The following is a 21,778-nucleotide window of genomic DNA, read 5'->3' as shown; positions in this document are numbered from 1 at the left end:
GTCAAATATAGAATAAAAACTGAGTCGGTCTGGAAGGCAGAGCAAATATGGACCTGTTAAGGCACAAGTGAAAAATGCAAGGCTGGATTGCATCTATTTAATGCAAGGAGTCTTACCAGTAAGACTGATGAATTGAGGGCATTGATTAGCACATGGGATTATGATGTTGTTGCTATCAGATACATGGTTGAGGGAGGGGCAGAACTGGCAGCTCAACGTTCCAGGGTATAGAATCTTCAGGCATGACAGGGGAGGGGATAAAAGAGGATGTGGCATTGCACTGTTGATTAAGGAGTCAATTACTGCAGTAAGGAGGGATGATATCTTAGAAGGTTCCTCTAATGAGGCCAATTGGGTAGAACTTAAGAACAAAAAGGGGGCAATCACTTGGCTGGGAGTGTACTATAGGTCTCCAAACAGTCAGGGAGAGATACGGGAGTAGATATGTAAGCAAATCTCAGAAGTGTAAAAATAATAGGGTAATAATAGTAGGGGATTTCAACTTCCCCAATATCAACTGGGATAGTCTTAGTGTAAAAGGCTTAAAGGGGGCAGAATTCTTAAAATGCATAAAGAGCTTTTTGAGCCAGTACATAGAAAGTCCTACAACAGAAGGGGCAGTACTGGACCTAATCCTAGGGAATGAAGCTGGACAAGTGGTAGAAGTGTCAGTGAGGGAAAATTTCGGGGATAGTGACCATAACTCTAAGATTTAAGGTAGTTATGGAAAAGGACAAAGACGGGCCGGAACTAAAGACACTGAATTGGCGGAAGGCCGATTTCAATATGATAAAACAGGATCTGGCCAAAGTGGACTGGGAGCAGCTACTTGTAGGAAAGTCTACATCAGACCAGTGGGAGTCAAAGAGGAAATAGTGAGGGTTCAGAGCCAACATGTACCCGTTAAGGTGAAGGGTAGGACCAACAAGTCCAGAGAACCCTGGATATCAAGGGATATAAAGGATTGGATCAGGAAAAAAGGAGGCTTATGGCAGATTCGGAGCGCTGAAAACAGCAGAGGCACTAGAGGAGTATAGAAAGTGTAGGGGAGTACCAAAAAAAGTAATTAGGGGAGAAAAGCGGGGACATAAAAAAAACACTCACGGACAAGATAAAGGAAAATCCTAAGGCGTTTTATAAGTATATTAAGGGCAACAGGATAACCAGGGAAAGAGTGGGGCCCATTAGGGACCAAAGCGGGAATTTGTGTGTTGAGCCGGAAGACATAGGTGAGGTTTTAAATGATTACTTTGCATCACTATGGAGAAGGATGATGTAGGTGTAGAGATCAGGGAGGGGGATCATGATATACTTGAACATATTAGCATTGAAAGGAAGCATTAGCTGTTTTAGCAGGCTGTTTTAGTGGATAAATCCCCAGACGCAGATGAGATGCATCCCAGGCTGTTATGTGAGACAAGGGAGGAGATAGTAGGGGCTCTGACACAAATTTTCAAATCCTCTCTGGCCACAGGAGAGGTACCAGAGGACTGGAGGACTGCGAATGTGGTGCCATTATTCAAGAAGGGTAGCAGGGATAAATCAGGTAATTACAGGCCAGTGAGTCTAACATCAGTGGTTGGGAAAATATTAGAAAAAATTCTGAGGGACAGGATTAATCTCCACTTGGAGGCAGAGATTAATCAGGGATAGACAGCATGGCTTTGTCAGGGGGAGATAGTGTCCAACTAACTTGATTGAATTTTGAGAGGCGGTGACGACATGTGTAGATGAGGGTAAAGCAGTTGATGTAGTCTACATGGACTTCAGTAAGGCTTTTGATAAGGTACCGCATGGGAGATTGGTTAGTAAGGTAAGAGCCCATGGGATCCAGGGCAATTTGGCAAAGTGGATCCAAAATTGGCTTAGTGGCAGGAGGCAGAGGGTGATGGTCAAGGGTTGTATTTGCGAGTGGAAGCCTATGATCATTGGTGTACCACAGGGATCAGTGCTGGGACCCTTGTTGTTTGTAGTGTACATTAATGATTTAAATGTGAATATAGGAGGCATGATAAGTAAGTTCGCAGATGACATGAAAATTGGTGGTGTTGTAAATAGCGAAGAGGAAAGCTTTAGATTACAGGACAATATAGATGGGTGAAACAGTGGCAAATGGAATTTATTTCCTGAGAATTGTGAGGTGATGCATTTTAGGAGGACTAACAAGGCAAGGGAACATACAATGGATGGTAGGACCCTAGGAAGGTCAGAGGGACCTTGGTGTACTTGCACATAGATCACTGAAGGCAGCAGCACAGGTAGATAAGGTGGTTAGGAAAGCATATGGGATACTTACCTTTATCAGCTGAGGCATAGAATATAAGAGCAAGGAGGCTATGATGAAGCTGTATAAAACGTTAGTTAGGCCACAGCTGGAGTAGTGTGTACAGTTCTGGGCACCACACTATAGGAAGGATGTGATTGCACTGGAGAGGGTGCAGAGGAGATTCACCAGGATGTTGCCTGGGTTAGAGCATTTCAGCTATGAAGAGAGACTGAAAAGGTTAGGGTTGTTTTTCTTAGAGCAGAGAAAGCTGAGGGGGGACATGATTGAGGTATACAAAATTATGAGGGGCATTGATAGGTTAGGTAGGAAGAAACTTTTTCCCTTAGCGGAGGGGTCAGTAACCGGGGGCATAGATTTAAGGTAAGGGGCAGGAGGTTTAGAGGGGATTTGATGGAAAAAAATTTCACCCTGAGGGTGGTTGGAATCTGGAACACACTGCCTGAAGAGGTGGTAGAGGCAGGAACCCTCAACATTTAAGTATTTAGATGAGCACTTGAAATGCCATTGTATACAAGGCTATGGGCCAAGTGCTGGAAAATGGGATTAGAATAGTTAGGTGCTTGACGGACACAAAGGGCCGAAGGGCCCGTTTCTGTGCTGTGTAACTCTATGACGATGACCAGGAATTCATATCCCAAAGTTGTAGGCATGCAGCTGGGCCCCATCTATCTGTTCTCTGTTGGCCTGAGCACCAACCCCTTCCCTTTTTAGTGGCCAGCTATTTCTCGCTTTCCACATCTTATTACAGCAGATATGCAAGACACCAAATGCCTGCTTTTCAATTGGCATTCCAAACTTTGACAATGGCTCAGCAAAGATCAATTAGGCTGGATCCTGGACTTTGTTCCAGCTTTTCATCAACCACCTTCCTAGATTGCCAGAGGAAAATAAACACCAGGAGATGCTACCTGGGAAAGTGTTGGAAGAATCTCCTGGTCTGCATTTTTTATAGTCCTCTTGGGCACACAGTACTTCCCCTAATACCATTTGGTCCATTGCACTTGCATCAACTCTGAAACTGGTGGCATTTACTCTAATTCAACTTCCTGAACTATCCTTTTCAAGTATTCTTGATTTCATTAGAGTCTCCAATGGTCACTTATAATTAAATACAACACATTCTGATGACGGGGGAAAAAAAACTTACAACTTCGCTCTTCAGTCACTTAATTTCCCATATTCATATCCCATGTTACCAATCCAACAACCAGTGAAAACAACTTATTCAAGATTAAATTTTATACCTTTTTCCTCAATCTGTTCATTAAAAATCATAAATCCTGTGTCCAGAACCACAAATACTCCCAACTATTGGCTAGTTGTGTTGTACAAATTCAACCCCACTTTGCTTTTGATTTTGATGCTTTCTAAATAAAGCACCAAATCCCATTTGTCATTTCTACCTGTACTCTCACCTTTAAAAATCTATGCATCTGCACTCCTAGTTCTGTTCCAAAGCTTAGATTATAACTTCCTTTGTTACTTCATCACAAAATATACTATGACAAATTTATCTGTCACCTATGCAGGGCTATGGACAAAGAGTAGAGGTGTAGAACAATTTGGATAGCCATTTTAAAGAGCCAGAGATATGATGGGACAAATGGCCTCCTTCGGTGCTGTATGATTCTATGATCGATCTGTCCACTGTACAAACCCATATTTTCCTTCTATGTTAGTAACGTTGCCATGGCCCTTAAGATTAATAAATTTCAATTTAATTTCTATTGGGACATGTTGAAATTACTTATACAAATAAAGGTCCCAGCAGATAGCGTGAATCCAAATCACAAAATCAGCAATTTACCTCTAATCTGTTCCCGTGCTATTCTTTCTGCAAATGTATGTACCCATTCCTCCCAATTTCCAACGCATTTCCTTTATTTAACTAATTTCCTTGGCACATCATACTTTTTGAAAGACAAGATTCCTGTACCTATCAGAGGGTTGGAATCAGGGTTCTCTGATAGATGAAAGAAAAATGAAAACATGACAAGATTTACAGGAAGACAGACAGAGAAGCCAAAGGAAAACAGCGTATGGAAGGGGTTCAGAACAAGAAAATTGGAAAGTGTGTGAAAGGCAGAGTGGATAAGGTATAGACAGGGAGCCAGCCAGAGTGGAAATCTAAGACAGAAAAAGGAAGTTGGAAAGAATGAAAAGGTGTGAAATAAACAGAGAGATGATCATGACAGGAATTTTATTTTAGCCATGAGCAAAAGCATAAGAGTCCTAGATCTTTTACAGCACAAAAGGAGGCCATTTGGCCCATTGAGTACATGCTGGCTTTACATTGAGCTATCTGTTCAGTCCCACTCCCAGGCTTGATCCCCATAGTCCTGCAAGTCTATTTCCTTCAAGTGGCCATCCAATTTCCTCTTAAAGTCATTGATTGTCTCCACTTCCTGGTCATTCCCACCCGCTGCGTAAAAAAGTTCTTCCTCATATTCTTCCTGCATCTTTTGCCCAAAACCTTCAATCTGTGTCCTCTAGTCATTGCACCATCAGTAAATGGGAACAGTTTTTCCTTGTCTAACTTATCTGAGCCTATCACAATCTTGTACACTTCTATTTCATCTCCATTCAATCTCCTTTGTTCTAAGGAGAACAACCCCAGCTTTTCCAACATAACGTTGTAACTAAAATCCCCCATTCCTGGAATCATTCTGGTAAATCTCCTCCCCACCCTCTCAAGGACCCTCACATCCTTCCTAAAGTGTTGTGACCAGAACTGGACGCAATACTCCAGTTGGGGCCTAACCAGAGCTTTATAAAGGCTCAGCATAACTTCCCTGCTTTTGTACTCAATGCCTCTATGAAGCCCAATATCCCAATTGCTTTACCAATTACTCTGTCCCTGTCCTGCCACCATCAAAGACCAATGCACATGCACCCCCAGCTCCCTCTGTTCCTGCACACTCTTTAAAACTGTGCCATTTAGTCTGTATTGCTTCTCCCTATCCCTTCTGCCAAAATGCATCACCTTACATTTGTCAGTATTAAATTCCATCCACCTCCTGTCTGCCCACTCTGCTAGCCTATCTCCTGTTGCAGGTGGTTCATATCATCCTCACTGCCACACCTCCAAGTTTGGTGATCAACTAGTTAAAGAAAAAAAATGAGAATTTGTCTTTTGCTGCAAAAAAACTTTAGAAATGGGTAAAGTACAACCTTTAAAGAAATTCAGGCTGGCAGTTTACTTCTGTCCACATGCCCTTAAATTATCAGAGCATCTAAAAACTGCATAGACAGTTACAAAACATTAAAGCTCCCTCTTCCGGTGCTTCAGCAGGTAAACCATAGAAAAGTTAAGGCACAGAAAGAGGCCATTCAGCCCATCATGTCTGCAGCGGCTGAAAAAGCTAGCCGCCCAATCTAATCCCACCTTTCAGCACCTGGTCCGTAGCCTTGTAGGTGACAGTACTTCAGATGCAGGTCCAGGTAACTTTTAAATGAGTTAAGGGTTTCTGCCTCCACCACTGATCCTGGCAGTGAATTCCAGAAAACCACCACCCTCTGGGTGAAAAAGTGTTTCCTCTTGTGTCCTTTAATCCTTCGACCAATCACCTTAAATCTGTGCCCCCTAGTAATTGGCCTCTCCGCTAGGAGAAAAACAGGTCCTTCCTGTCTACTCTATCCAGGCCCCTCATAATTTTGTACACCTCAATCAAGTCACCCCTCAGCCTCATCTGTTTCCTCATTGCTGCAATTTTCAAGTCCTGGCAACATTCTTGTAAATCTCCTCTGTACTCTCTCCAGAGCAATTATGTCCTCCCTGTAATGTGGTGACCAGAACTGTATGCAGTACTCCAGCTATGGCCTAATCAGTGTCTTATACAGTTCCAGCATTACATCCCTGCTTTTGTATTATATACCACGGCCAATAAAGGAAAGCATTCTGTATGCCTTCTTCACCACTCTCTCTACCTGTCCTGCACCTTCAGAGATCTGTGAACATGCACTCCAAGGTCTCTCTCACTTCCTCTACCCCTCTTTATCCTCACGTTTATTGTGTATTCTCTTGCTTTGTTAGCCCTCCCAAATGCATTACCTCACACTTCTCCAGATTGAATTCCATTTGCCACATTTCCGCCCACTAAACCAAACCATTGCTATAATTCTGAGTCTACAACTATCCTCTTCACTATCAACTACATGACCAATTTCTGTGTCATCTGCAAATTTCTCAATCATGCCTCCCACATTTAAGTCCGAATGATTAATATGTACCACAAACAGCAAGGGACCCAACAATGAGCCCTGTGGAACGCCACTGGAAACTGCCTTCCATTCGCAAAAACATCCATCGACCATTACCCTTTGTTTCTCGTCACTGAGCCAATTTTGGATCCAACTCACCACATTCCCCTGTATCCCATGGGCTTTTCCACTGTAGACAACATCCACTGCACTACCCTCATCAATCGTCGTTACTTTCTCAAAAAATTCAATGAAGTCAAACACAACCTTCCCTTAACGAATCTATGCTATCCGATTAATCCCTTTCTAAGTGACAGTTTATCTTATATCTCAGAATTGATTCTAATAATTTGCCCACCACTGAGGTTTGATTGACCGGCCTGTAATTATTTGGTCTATCCCTCGCACCCTTTTGAAATAATGGAGGTCTGCGAATGTTGTGTACCAATCCTCTGGTACCTCGCCTGTATCCAGTGAGGATTTGAAGATGATCCTCAGAGAATCTGCTATTTCCTCCCTGGCTTCCTTTAACAACCTAGGATACAATCCATCCGGCCCTGGCATTTATCCACTTTCAAGGATGTCAGACCCTCTAGTATTTCCTCTCTCATTAAGTTTATCTTATCTAATATTCCACACTCCTCCTCTAACTACAATGTCTGCATCATCCCGGTCCTTTGTGAAGACAGACTCATTAATAACCCTGCCCAAATCTTCTACATCCCTGATAGGCCATACCCTTTCCTGAGTTATCCTCTTGCACTTAATGTACTGATTAACCATCTTTGGGGTTTTCCTTGATTTTACCTGCCATTATTTTTTCATGTCCTCTCTTTGCTTTTTTCTTTTTAATTCACCCCTGCACTTTCTAGACTCATCTAGGCTTTCTAAATTAAGTTTTTTGTGACTGTCATAAGCTTTCTTTTTCTGCTTTATCTCGCACTGTATGTTTCTAGATAACCAGGTGGCTCTACATTTGGCAATACTACCCTTTTTCTTTGTGGGGACATCTCTACATTCTGCCCATAGAATCTCACTTTTGAATGCCTCCCACTGATTTTCAAGTAGCAGTTTCCAGTCCACTTTTGTCAGATCTCAGCTTCATAAAATTTGCCTTCCCCAATTTAGAACCTTTACTTCTGTTCTATCTTCGTCTGTTTCCATAATAATGCTAAAACTAACTGTATTATGGTCACTATCTCCAAAATGGTCACCCAATGCTACTTCATCCACTTGTCCAGCTTCATTTCCTGAGACCAAATTTAGAATAGAGTCCCCTCTCATTGGGCTTGTTACGTGCTGGCTAAAAAAGTTCTCTTGAATGCAGTTCACGAATTTGGTGCCCGTCACACTGTTTGTATCCCAATTGATGTTGTTAGTTGAAATCCCCAACTATTATTGCCCTCTTGTTTTTGCACTCATATTTGTCTAATCTCCCTTTCACTATTTGGGTGTCTATAGTACACTCCTAGTAGTGTGGCTGCCCCTTTTTTATTTCTGAGCTCAACCCATATGGCCTCATTTGATGATTCATTAAACACAGCAGCACAGTGGTTAGCACCGCAGCCTCACAGCTCCAGTGACCCGGGTTCAATTCTGGGTACTGCCTGTGTGGAGTTTGCAAGTTCTCCCTGTGTTTGTGTGGGTTTCCTCCCACATGCCAAAGACTTGCAGGTTGATAGGCAAATTGGCTATTAGCAATTGCCCCTAGTATAGGTACGTGGTAGGAATATGGGATTAGTGTAGGATTAGTATAAATGGGTGCTTGATGGTCGGCCGAAGGGCCTGTTTCAGTGCTGTATCTCAACTAAACACATCATCTCTCCTCATAGCTGTATTTATTTACCCAATAATGCTACACCCCCTATCCTGCCTGAAAACTCTATATCCAGGACGTTGAGCTGCCATTTTTGCCCCTCTTTAAGCCATGTTTCCATTACAGCAATGACATCATGCTGCCATGTGTCTATCTGTGCCCTCAGCTCATTGGCTTTATTTGCTATACTCCTTGCATTTAAATAAATATCTTTTAACACTGCCAAATTCCTGTGTTGCACATTTTTTAACCTTTCAGAGTCACTCACTAATTTTGTGCCTCCTGTTCCCTGCTCTGAATTTGTCCTATCTGAAATTGCCTTCACGTTCCCATCCCCCTACCAATCTAGTTTAAACCATCCACAACAGCACAAGAAAACCTTCCTGCAAGGATATTTGTCCCAGTCCTATTCAGGTTCCACCTTCTCCAGAACCCGTCCCAGAGCTCAAGAAATCTGAAGCGCTCCCTCCTGCACCATCCCTCCAGCCACGCATTCATCTGATGTATTCTACTTCTATATTTGCTAGCACGTGGCCTTGGGAGTAATCTAGAGATTACTACCTTTGAAGTCCTGCTCGCTAATTTCTTTCCTAACTCATTAAATGCAGTCTGCAGGACCTCATCCCCTCTTCTACCTATATCGTTGGTACCAAAGTGGACCACGACCTCCAGAATGCTCTGTAGTATCCATGACCCTTGCACCAGGGAGACAACATACCATCCTGGAATCACATCTGCCATCACAGAAACACCTGTCTGTTCCCCTAACTATAGAATCCCCTACCACTATTGCTCTCCTGTCTTTTCTCCCTCCCTGCACAGCTGAGCCGCCCATGGTGCTCTGGTCATGACTCTCACTGCACTCTACAGAGGAACCCTCTCTCCCGTCAGTACTCAGAACTGAATACTGGTTAGAAAGTGGGATGTCCTCCAGGGATGGCACAGTGGTTAGCACCGCAGCCTCACAGCTCCAGTGACCCGGGTTCAGTTCTGGGTACTGCCTGTGCAGAGTTTGCAAGTTCTCCCTTTGAGCGCCTGGGTTTCCGCTGGGTGCTCCAGTTTCCTCCCACAGCCAAAGACTTGCATGTTGATAGGTAAATTGGCCATTGTAAATTGCCCCTAGTGTAGGTAAGTGGTAGGAGAATGGTGGGGATATGGTAGAGAATATGGAATTAATGTAGGATTAGTATAAATGGGTGGTTGCTGGTTGGCACAGACTCGGTGGGCAAAGGGCTTGTTTCAGTGCTGTATGACTCTATGACATCTCTATGACTCCTGCACCACCTGCCTTGTCCTCCTGGTCTATCTGGCAGCCACCCAGTCCATCTCTGTCTGCACTCTATTAAGTTGCGGGGTGACCACCTTCTGAAACGTACTATCCGCGTATCTCTCATCCTCTCGAATTCACCCGTGACACCAGCTGTTTGAGTTCCAAGATTCAGTGCTCAAGTTTTTGCATTTGGTGCCACTTTCTGCATATATAGTTGTCCAGGACATGGGTAGGGTCCTGGAGTGCCCACATTGCACAGGACAAGTGTGAGCAGCCCTGCCATGCCTCTAATTATTTAATTACTGCACTAAACTTACTGCATGGTGCAAAACTGAACCAAACAAGATTGAGGAAGCATCAGGTTCAATTTTTGGTTATTGCTGAGTTAGCCAATCTTCATCAGTGCAGCAGTTAGGGTACTAAAAATGAACTCCGTATTCACAGGATAAGACAGGGAACACAAATAACTCAAGACAGGTTCCTGACTGCTATCTACTAATGCCTGCTGGAAATGTAACCAAATGAAGACTGGATCAGGCAAAACCTAATCATCCCCCCACCCCCAACAGTCAAAATAGTCATATGATCCACTATCCAGCTGACCCAAGAACAATTTTTTGGGGGGCATGATGATTGAGGGTTGCTGCCTCATGTTGGACTGTATCCCAGCACAAGTTAATTGCGCTCAAATAACAAAGGAAATATTACTTGAATTTATGTAACTTATATGTCATTAAAATATTTCAAAGCACTTGATATGAATCAACTTTGGAATACAAGGACTTATACGAAAACAATGGAGACAATTCAAGGTGAAAAACACCAGAATTTCTCATCCACAAATATTAATCCTAAAACAGTTGTGACCCAAATCAATAAATACATTTACACTTTAGAATTCTGAGACCGGGAATCTTCAATTACAATGGTAGAGATGCTTTGGAAAATGTACAATACTTTATGCTCATGTAGAAGTGGATACAAAATCATATTGGCACAAATGATAATTAGTTGAACTGCTTCCTTCAGAACTACAAAAATATAATTAACTTGTAAATTACCCAAGACATTCCCCACGGTCAGTTAATGAATTGTTTCTTTTTATATATACAAGTTGGGACAGACTTCAGAAACTTGTTCCACAGAGCAATCTAGTGGCTGGAGCCTGCAACTACATTGTGACAGTTGACACAGCAAAACTGAATGGAAATGTTAACATAGCAATATCCAGTTATAAATGTTAATACAAAAGCATGATCAAAAATCGTGACAACTGTAAGAAAGATTTATGGACATGAAATGCATACGCTATACGAGATATTTAATTTATGTCTTTCTAATTTAACATACAAGGGCTCTGGTATGTGATGGCTATTTTTACTTGCAGGATTACCATACTTTCCTTAGCATTTATGCCACTTGGTTAGCAGTGCTCAATTTTATTTATAATTTTAGTACTCATCCTTTGAAGGACATTGGTACTGGAACCCAGTAAATTTACCCCAAACTCACTTCAATTAAAACCCTTACAAGCAGGCAAATACCTAAAATTTCCATCCATTTGGTACCAGCTGGAATCAAACCCAAGTGTGCTAACCCACTACACTATCTGGTCAGCCTCACCCATCCATAAATATTTATCTGCTCTCACTGCCTGGCACAACATATCTCTCCACGTAATTCAAACATTTATGAAGGAAAATCTACATAAAAAGGAGCTGTCCTGCCAAGATATCTCAGTAAAATTAAGACAATTACATCTCTATATTAGCTATCAACACTTTAAAACAACAAATTGCGAGCTGCTTGTTCCTGCATCAGACTGAGTAACCAAGTCAGTATCAGGGAACACAGCCGTACGCTCCTCCTTATGCTCAAACTTTTGTACTGAGATTCCCCGAAATGACTGCAGCAGCATTCATCAGCAACAAAAAGAGAGCAGCTAAGAATTTTCAAAAGTACCATATCTAGGGAAGCCAGCTCCTTTTTAAACTATTAAATAAATATTGATTAGACACTGTTGAAAAATGGTATTGTGATGTGGTAGAATATTTATTGATGTTTCGAGTACAGTAGCACCACTGCACAGCGAACAATTACTTCAGCATACTTTTAATGGCATCGTACCATATTTTGTCCCAAAAAGGAAAAAAAAAGTATGGGTGACTGACACAAAGTCAGGTACCTAATTAGAAATAAGCATTGCAATACTGGATGAGCTTCTTAATCATATCTTACACACATACACACAATCCAATCCATTTAAAAGTGTAATGTGAATGTGGCTTTCGATAGGCACAAACTATGCACTGAATCTCCTAGGTTGTGTTAAAAAGGAAATTCTGTGCTATAAAATGCACCACAATTTTCCAACTTTTATATATATATATATATATATATATATATATATATATATATAAATATATATATATATATATATAGTTGTCAACTGTTTACATAAAATTGGTCTAGATACCATTCAAGTGCAGATAATGCCACACAACAAAGGAAGACAGGTTTTAGTGGATAGAGAAATATCTGTCCCAGGCACTGATAAGGCAAGCTAGCTGTCACGATTCTTGCATTTCATTTAATTTAACATTATCAACTAAAGTACATGGACAAAAAAATCCACACCCCATTGGCACAATTTTCTTGTTTTCTCTCGAGCACACATTCATCAAGTTCAGTTTAACAAGGATAAGACTACAACCTGCAGTTAGTTTCTTTATCTCCTAATATTAAAAAGAGGTCACTTCAGACTAGTGATTTTTCATGTATATTTTTAAACAAATTAAAAGCTGTATTCAGCAGCACTGTAAAATATTGGCTTTTAACCTTCAAAATCTAATGTGCCGCAAGAGGTGCTGAAGCACAACTGTTTTCAAATACATGAGGCAATTTACAGATGCAGTTAACATTATAATTCTGCAACCAAAGGCAGAAGTCCCAACTTAACATCCACTGTCATTGCAAACTGGTCTTCTGTCCAGTAAGCTGCTTTTTTTTTGCAGGAAAGTGCAAGTCAACTGGAAAGTATGTCTTAAAGCTTATTTCTTTCGCTATCTACACAATGCTCAAACTATACATGTGTAAAAACAAATCTACAAATAAAGTTAAACCTTACATCCAGTAAACTGGATGCTGCACCATTCGGGATTACAGAGGCTTTCTTCACCAGATGAGAATTCTCGTAATGCTGTTGCAAAGTTCTACGACATGATATCCTCCGACAGCTTCAGTGGGTTTTATACAGGCAAGGTGTGTTGACTCGTCCTCAACATGCTATCAACCAGGTTTACACTCTGTATCCTTAAGTCAATCTGTAGCCGTCTTACAATCCAGTCCCTTGCAGAACATTGCAGGTGCTGAATTCTGTGGTGCAGTGAAAAGGTTTACACACACACAGCCCAAGAAAAATACAATCACATCTACTTGTACATAAAAGCACCATATTCAGAATTTCCAGAATAATCTATATTCATCCAGTTAATTTTACTTGGAATTAATGGTTACCAATCTTGACACAGCAATCTTCCCTCTCTACTCTTCCCCTTCTCCCATTGCTGGTACAGTGTGTGCAAGCCTGAGCTGTGTGACAGGAAAAGCCACAGCAGTGCATTGGTATCCCATAACCCCAATAAAGTGACTCATCACTGCATTGCCTAGGCTTTATATGATTGGGTCACCATGGAATGCTTTCTGTATGCCATGGCTGCCCTCGAGGTCACTGCCATACAATTCAGAATGCTACCTTCACAGGTCTGCCTTTGTTCAAAGGGAGTGGGGAGGATGGGAAATGGGAAACTTTGGATTAGATGGCTGTGATAAGACTCTCACAAAAGTAATACCAGTTAGGGCACTGTTTAAGTAATTGCGACATAATGGTCACAATCATGAAATCCTGGATCACGGTCAGCACTGTCCACTCTGTGAAACGATGAGAAACTCCCTGGAATATAATGAATGAATCATCTGGCATTCAATTGGAGGGGGAAAAAATTGGAGTATGGTGGACGACAGGCAGGAAAAGAAAGAGTGGACAAGTACAGTTATCTCCAATCTGCTTGGGCATCATATCATGCCAAGAAAAGCACACCATCTATAAACTCAACAATGGACTTCAACAATTACATTGGCTATTTTCTTTAAAGAAAGACAAACATTATAACTTAATTAAGAAAGCAATGCTTCCATGTTTTGTAGGGTACAAATCAAAAAAAAAAGCTAGAGTCAAGAAGATACAGAAGACAAGAAATGCAATGTTTTCTTTCAATCGCCCACCCTCCTGTAAAGCACTGGGCTTGCCAAGTGATTAGAGAGTTCAAGTTTAACCATAATAAAACCATAGATGGTTTGACATGTTGGTTCGAAAGAAATTTACTCTAAAACTGGCTTCTCCCATTAATTTTAAAACAAAGCAGAGACTCGTAATGTTAGCAATTTATTTTCTGACAGATCACCCGTCAAATCTAAATGCATTTCACAACTAAATTAGTTATTTCTAAGACTGCAGGATAACAATCAGCTCCATTTAATTGTGTAAATAGTTGTACATGGCCATAGTTGTTTTTTTTTTAAAAAAAAGGAGGCAATGTCTGATGTGTTGAACCTTAGAACCTTAAAACACATATTGTGGTTTCGGTAGGAAATTCAAAACAATAGATACATTCTATACGCTGTTTAATGATGACTATTTTAATCATCACCTCTCTGGGGCTGAAGTTGTTGGATCAATATATACATACATCTGAGTGGACCCAAGAATTTCAAAAGTTATGTGCTGCTGATTCTCTATGACTAGTTGGCGCTAGTAAGCACAGCAATATCCAACAGTGGAACCAGCGTACTGCAGTGCTACAATATGAACTAGATACCCAAGTGCTGTTACCAAGGCTGTAATTCAATCCAACAGTTTAAAGAACACCATAAACTTTTAAGATTGGACAACAATCAGTTTTGTAAAGTTTAACAAAACCCTCCCTCATACATGTTCAATTCCAACCTTAAACCCAATTGTTGTTATCTTGATATTTCAGTGAATAGGTTAGTAAATGCTGACATCCACTTCCTTACAGTTGCACAGTAGCATGACATAGATACAAGGTTTGTAAATGTGAACTGAGACACAGCCATGAAACTATACAAGTCATATGATGTGCACTGTATCACAAAAGACTTTTCTTTGGGCATTTTACTTTTCTAAAAAAAAAAGTACTCTTAATTTTTCCACAGGTCCTGAATTCATATGAGTGATTTCTGCGTGTGATTGAAATTTGAAAAGCAGATCTTGGACTTGCTGTGCTAATGGAACTTTAAATCCTCATGCCTAGAAATGCTAGAAAATTAAAAAGGGGAAGGGAAGGGGGTAAAACATTTACTGTGAAACAGCACCATATATAATGCATTGCTGCAACATTGTGCTAATGAACCATCTGCACCAAATGGAATGTGAATTCAGAGAGGAGAACACAGGTGCAAAAGTATGCACTGTTTATTGAAACCAGTTGTGACGCTAACTCAAAGTGGGGATCTCATTAGAATTTGTGACCTGCTTCAGAATAAAAATGAATGAAAAATACAAAAAATACACATGAATCAGCATCTGGCCTAAGTATCCAAAATAGCTGTTAACCTACTATCCTACAATATTTTAACAGCCATTTCAGGATACACATAAAACGGAGCCATAATACGGTTCTCTAATGGGTCACTTTTTGGCAAAACAATGATTAAATTAGGAAAAAACCCCACAATAAATCAACAAGATACTGCAATGTTTTCTATTGCTTTCATTTTACTTTCCTTTGAAACTTAAGTCTTACAAGATGACTCGGTAATGATCAATTTATTTGGAATGGAGAGTGGGGCAAAGGCAGACAAATATCAAGATCACAGGGTTTGGCATAAGATCAGGTCACTTTCTACCCACAAATGCAGTGTACACACTGACCCCTAAAGCAAGGGATACACGAGAGCCGCACAAAATATATAAAACAAACAGATGACGAGGTCTCTCGTCTACTTTTGTGTCAATGTGTACTAGTGACAACTAGTATTGCACACCAGCACTGCACCAATCTTCCCATTTCCAAAGAAAGCAGCTCCCAGAAAAACAGTTTAACGTGTAATTAAATATTGACTTTTAAACCCTTCACAAAACAGAAAATACTTGTCTTTTTCTTGACTAACTGCCATCTGAACTGTTTTGGGGTCACATTCGCACTGGACTCTTCAAAAGTTGATCTGGGACTACATCTAGAGTAGGACTGAAGCAATTAAGTAGTATTACTCTGCATTCACAAATGCAAGTGAACGTAGGCAAGTATTACCATTCCAAAGTTTACTAGCAGAGGAATGATATTGCCACTCCCACTGCACAAATATAAGGGTTTCTGCACACAAACGTTCACAACTCCATCAAGACCTAGTGATATCAGAGATGCCGAATTGTCCCATCTCTCTAACCTGCTCCAGTCCAAACGGAATTGCAGATGCACGAGTTTGCACATTGACCTGATCCTGACTCAGGTCTGAGAAGGCAGATGAACACAGCATAATGATAACATTCAAAATGGAAAGAACAAATAACGCACCTAACTGGATGACAAATGTGTAACCAGGGGCTGTTGAATAAAATATAGTTAAACAAAGCACTGGTTTCAACTGCCTTCTCACTAATCAACAGCAGCAGTTTTGCTTCCAAATGTTGTCTTAAAACAAAAAAATGTTCCCTTTCCACCCTCCCAAAAAAAACTGAGCCCCAATTCCTAATTCACCCCTCTCCCATCCCAAACCCTGCTCAACTGCTTTAAATAAAAGGCAACTGAAAAAACACAAAAGACAATGAAAAATGAGCATAAAAATTGCTTGTCTACATGGCGCTAATGGTAATGGAGCTGTCTTATTTTGTTTCAACATTCTCAAAACTATTAAAAACCTTCAGTCCAAGAGTTTGAAAACAAATCCACCATGGTTCGAACTCTGATAACAGTTGCATTATATGGTGTGGTGTGCTCAGGCCAAAAATAGGAGAAAAAAGGTCATGACTTGCTGGGATTTTCCAAGCAAAGAACTTTTTTTTTTAAGGTCAGAGCAACACATTAGCTATTAAACATACTCTTAATTAACAGCAGTTTTAACAGAGTACTTTCAAGAGCACAATACAAATTTAATGCCGCACTTCCAGTATTTCATATTCCTAACAGGTTTCATGTCAGAGACAGTATCCCTTTTAGCACAAGCCCATACAGGCTATTTGGTTTTTGGATAGCAAAGATGCAAGTCACACTTACTCTCTTTACTCTAATTGTCTGGGAATAAGACTTTAATGAAAAAAATTCATTTGAATGTTCCAAAGTAAATTATTTCCGAACCACTAAATTATGACAGCAGACAATTCTCACAAGATTGACATCATCTGCTCAAACTCCACTCAAAACCCAGGGGGAAAAAAACGTGATAACACTGAACAAGTGCATGAGAACAGTGTGTAGGCATCAATTTCTGACAGAAAGGCATGACAGAGAGGCATTACATATGGCCTATTTAGGACTAAGAGAGGTATACTGTCTCTAAGTCTGGTGACATAGAAAACACAAAAAAAAATTCTCAAGTAAAAATCAGCCTTTTTTTCCTTTTCAGAATGATTGAACTGAAAAGAATCCATAAGCAACTGCTCAGACATGACATGCCCAGCTGGTTCCCCGTGCTTCCAAGGAGGAGTGAGGTGAAGGGGGGAGATGGGGAGGGGGCGACCAGGCTATTGCCAGGGTTACAAGAAGTCAGGAGGGCGACGTCAAGGCTGGGCCCCAGCAGTGGCTGGAACCGGCGTCCCAAGGGTGTTGGTAGCAGAGATGACTGGCGAGCCAGCAAGGGGTCCCAGTGGTGATGAGGTTGGCATTGCAGATATCCCTGCATAGAAACATTAAATAACATTAGTCATCAAAAGAAACAGATGCATTTTGAACAGATTTAAACTTAGATGACTTCAACCAACATATCTGCCCACACAAAGCTCTTACAGACTTAATTACTAAGTTTGATATATACTTGCCCATTGGCAGTTTTACTGACCTGACATCATACTGGCTGAGCTGATTGGAGTGCTACCAGTTGGCATGTTAGCACAGGAGCCCATTCGGGACTGGTCTTTCACAATCATGTCTGTGGGACAAAACAGAATTAAAGCTATGGTACCAGCATCCATGACCTTTCTTGATTTCTCCCTTCTCAGCTGTACACAGTTGCCATCAGTTTAGAGGACATGCCTAATACAGTACTGAGAGAAATAACTTATCTTCTGCCCCTAACCCCTGTTCCACAAAAGACAGAAAAACAAAGTAACTCCTGGTCTACTGCCTTCCGCAGCAGAACTTGTTTCCACCAATGCCTTTTGGCAAGTGAAAGATTGGCTTGTGGGTGAGTGGAGTAGTAGGAAGAGGTGTTCAGAACTCCAATGGGAAGCACAAGACTAAGTCTTAATAAACAGTGTGTGGAACACTTACAAAAATAAGGATGCTCCATAGCTTCTCGTGCCGTTAGACGTGTTTGATGATCATATCGTAGCAGCTTATCCAAGAAATCCAGTGCCTCTGAGCTAACCAGGTGCTGATTCTCACTGTGGACAAAGCGTTCCCATCTTTTACGAGAATGTCTGAAACAGGGAAACAGGAACTGGATCAACCAGTTTTCTTTCTTTTACATAGATGATACATAAAATCATCCCATTTCAACACCAATATCAATGCTCCTTACTGACCTGCCCAGGATATCATTAAACCGAGGGTCCAGCTCAATATTGTATTTGTCAATGTAGTCATACAGATCTTCCGTGCCTAGCACTTTGGCTATTCTGACCAACTTCAAAGACAGAGAGGAAACAAGTTAAAACCACTCGAGGGAAAGAGATTAAACTGTAATCACACCACAAGTGAAATTTAAAGTTACCGAGAAAGCATTTAACTTTAATATGATTTTGATTTCATGATAAAACAATGCTGGCAAAGAGGAAACTTGCTTGGGGTTGAACTAAGTTTGACAACACTGTGGAAGTGAATTAATAGCTCTTACTTAAACAACCATATGGTTTACTTATTCAAATTCATTACAAGGCTTCAAAATTTCTTCCAAGTCAGCTCTCCCAATTCCTATCAACATACTTTTTAAACAAACAATTGGTAAGTCTTCAGAAAGACAGAAAAAAAACAGACACAATGTTAGTTTGGCAATAAAAGAAAATTGGATTTGGAAAAGAATTTTGCAGCTCAGAATTTTCTCAATTATTGCAACGTGCAGCAGCAGACCGTCCAAAGGCAGATGTAGCATAAAACTCCCTCTACTCTGTTCCAATAATATACGGTGGCATAATGGTCATATCACTAAACTAGTAATCCAGAGCCCCAGGCATGGGGACATGGGCTTGAATCCTAGCATGGCAGAATTTGAATTCAATTAATAAAAATCTGGAATTAAAAGCTAGTCTAGTGGTGACCATGAAACCATTGTCGATTGTTGTAAAAGCTGTCTCGTTTACTAATGTACTTTAGGGAAGGAAATCTGGCGGCCTTACCTGACCTGGCCTACATGTGACTCCAGACCCACGGCAATGTGGTTGACTTTTAACTGCCCTCTGAAATGGCTTGCTACTCAGTTGTGATAAACCATTACAAAGTCTAAGAAAAGGACAAACCAGACGGACCACCCAGCATCGACCTAGGCATCAGAAACGACAACAGCAAACCCAGCCCTGTTGACCCTGCAAAGTTCTCCTTACTAACATCTGGGGACTTGTGGCAAAATTGGAAGAGTTGTCCCACAGACTAGTCAAGCAATAGTCTGACAGTTATACTCACGGAATCATACCTCGCAGACAATGTCTCAGACAGCACTATCACCATCCCTGGGTATGTCCTGTCCCACCAGCAGGACAGACCCACCAGAGGTAGCGGCACAGTGGTATACAGGCTGGGGGAGTTGCCCTGTGAGTCCTCAGAAGTGTGATGGAATACTCTCCACTTGCCTGGATGGGCGCAGTTCCAACACTCGAAGTTCGACACCATCCAGGACAAAGCAGCCCACTTGATTGGCACCCCATCCACCCCCTTCAACATTCATTCCTTCCACATTGGCAGCAGTGTGTACCATCTACAAGATGCACTGCAGCAACTCACCAAGCCTCCTTCGACAGCACCTTCCAAACCTACGGCCTCTACCAGCTAGAAGGACAAGGGCAGCAGATGCATGGGAACACCACCACCTGCAAGATCCCCTCCAAGCCATACACCATCTTGAATTGGAACTATATCGCTGTTCCTTCACTGTCGCTGGGTCAAAATCTTGGAACTCCCTTCCTAACAGCGCTGTTGGTGTACCTATCTCACATGCACTGCAGCGGTTCAAGAAGGCAGCTCACCACCACCTTCTCAAGGGCAATTAGGGATGGGTAATAAATGCTGGCCTAGCCAGCGACACCCACATCCCATGAATCGATAAAAAAAAAACTGCTCCAACATTGGCAGCCATACTATCAGTTGCCTGTGCCTAAGCTCGAATTCTCCTGCAAACCTCTCCTCTCTTTTTCCTTTAAGCCGCTCCTTAAAACCTACCTTTCTGACCAAGCTTTTGGTCATTTGTCCTAATGCGACTTGGTGCTGAATTTTAATTGATAATGTTTCTGTGAAACTCCTTGGGAAGTTTTACCAGGTTAAAGGTGCTTATATAATTGCAAGTTGTCATGGTAGTCTCAAAAGACTGTCTCCTACTGCATTTTCCCTGCTGTCTCTTACAGCGCATTTAGATTGCTCCAGAGGACTGGAGAATTGCAAATGTTACACCCTTGTTTAAAAAAATGGGTGCAAGTATAAGCCCAGCAACTACAGGCCAGTCAGTTTAACCTTGGTGGGAAAGCTTTTAGAAACAATAACACATAACAAAATTATCACTTGGACAAGTGTGGATTAATTAAGGAAAGTCAGCACAGATTTGTTAACAAATTTAACTAACTTGATTTGAGCTTTTTTGACGAGCTAACTGAGAGGGTTGATGAGAGTAATGCAGACAGACTTCCAAAAAGGCATTTGATAAAGTATCATATAACAGGCTTGTCAGCAAAGTTGAAGCCCATGGAATAAACGGGACCATGGCAGCATGGATATGAAGTTGACAGAGTGACAGGAAACAGTGAGTAGTCGCGAACGGTTGTTTTTCAGACTGGAGGAAAGTATAAGTGGAGGTCCCAGGGGTCGCTACTAGGACCACTGCTTTTCTTGGTACATATTAGACTTGGGTGCACAGGGCACAATTTCAAAATCTGAGGATGACAAAACTTGCAAGTGTTGTGAACTGTGAAGAGGATAGTGTTAGACTTCGAGAAGACACAGACAGGCTGATGGAATGGATAGCCAGGTGGCAGATGAAATTTAATGCAGAGGAGCGTGAAGTCATACATTTTCGGAGGAAGACCGACAGGCAATATAACATAAAATGCTGAAGGGCGTGCAGGAAGAGAGAGCCCGGTGGGTATGTGTGCACAAATTGTTGAATGCGGCAGGGCAGGTTAGAAAGGTATACGAGATCCTTGGCTGTATAAATCGAGGCACAGAGTACAAAAGCTAGGAAGTTATGATAAACCTTTATAGAATACTGGGTCAGAATCATCCGGAGTATTGTGTCCAATTCTAGGCATCACACTTTAGCGAGGATGTGAAGGCTTTCGAGGGTGCAGAAAAGATTTACAAGAATGGTTCCAGGGATTAGGAACTTCAGTTACATGAATAGACTGGAGGAGCTGGGATTGTTTTCCTTAAAGAGAAGGTTGAGAGGAGATTTGATAGAGGGATCCAAAATCATGAGGGGCCTAAACAGAGTAGAGAGAGAGAAACTGTTCCTATTGGTGGAAGGGTCGAGAACCAGAGGTCAGTAATTTAAGGTGATTGGCAAAAGACCAATGGTGACATGAGGAAGAAGTCTTTTTTACGCAGCAAGTGGTTAGGGTCTGGAATGCACTGCCCGAGTGGGGGGAGATTCAAATCAGGGCTCTCAAAAGGAAACTGGACAAGCACTTGAAGAGAAAAAATTTGCAGGACTATGGGGAAAGGACAGGGGAGTGGGATTAGCCGAGTTGCTCTTGCAGAGAGCTGGCACAGATACAACAAGCCGAATGGTCTCCTTCTGTGCTGTAATCAATCTATGATAACTACATCAA

At 41.4% G+C, this 21,778-nt stretch overlaps 1 protein-coding gene across 3 annotated transcripts in view; it reads right to left on the bottom strand.

The window, feature by feature from the left end:
* Positions 1-10,471: 10,471 nt before the first annotated feature.
* The window catches only part of LOC137378351 (casein kinase II subunit alpha), a 99,890-nt gene continuing 88,583 nt past the window's right edge, over positions 10,472-21,778 (bottom strand). For all 3 annotated transcript variants that reach the window (XM_068048614.1, XM_068048616.1, XM_068048615.1), the window contains 4 exons: positions 18,335-18,435; positions 18,081-18,229; positions 17,650-17,739; positions 10,472-17,487 (listed from right to left, as the gene is read on the bottom strand). In XM_068048614.1, the coding sequence (XP_067904715.1) occupies positions 17,372-17,487; positions 17,650-17,739; positions 18,081-18,229; positions 18,335-18,435 (456 nt within the window). In that variant the 3' untranslated portion in view covers positions 10,472-17,371. The remainder of the gene's footprint in view (positions 17,488-17,649; positions 17,740-18,080; positions 18,230-18,334; positions 18,436-21,778) is intronic.

The sequence above is a fragment of the Heterodontus francisci genome, chromosome 16, assembly GCF_036365525.1.
Source record: "Heterodontus francisci isolate sHetFra1 chromosome 16, sHetFra1.hap1, whole genome shotgun sequence".
In the NCBI taxonomy this organism is placed as follows: domain Eukaryota; kingdom Metazoa; phylum Chordata; class Chondrichthyes; order Heterodontiformes; family Heterodontidae; genus Heterodontus; species Heterodontus francisci.
Note: the sequence above shows the minus strand (reverse complement) of the source record. Positions and strands in the feature narration are given on the sequence as shown.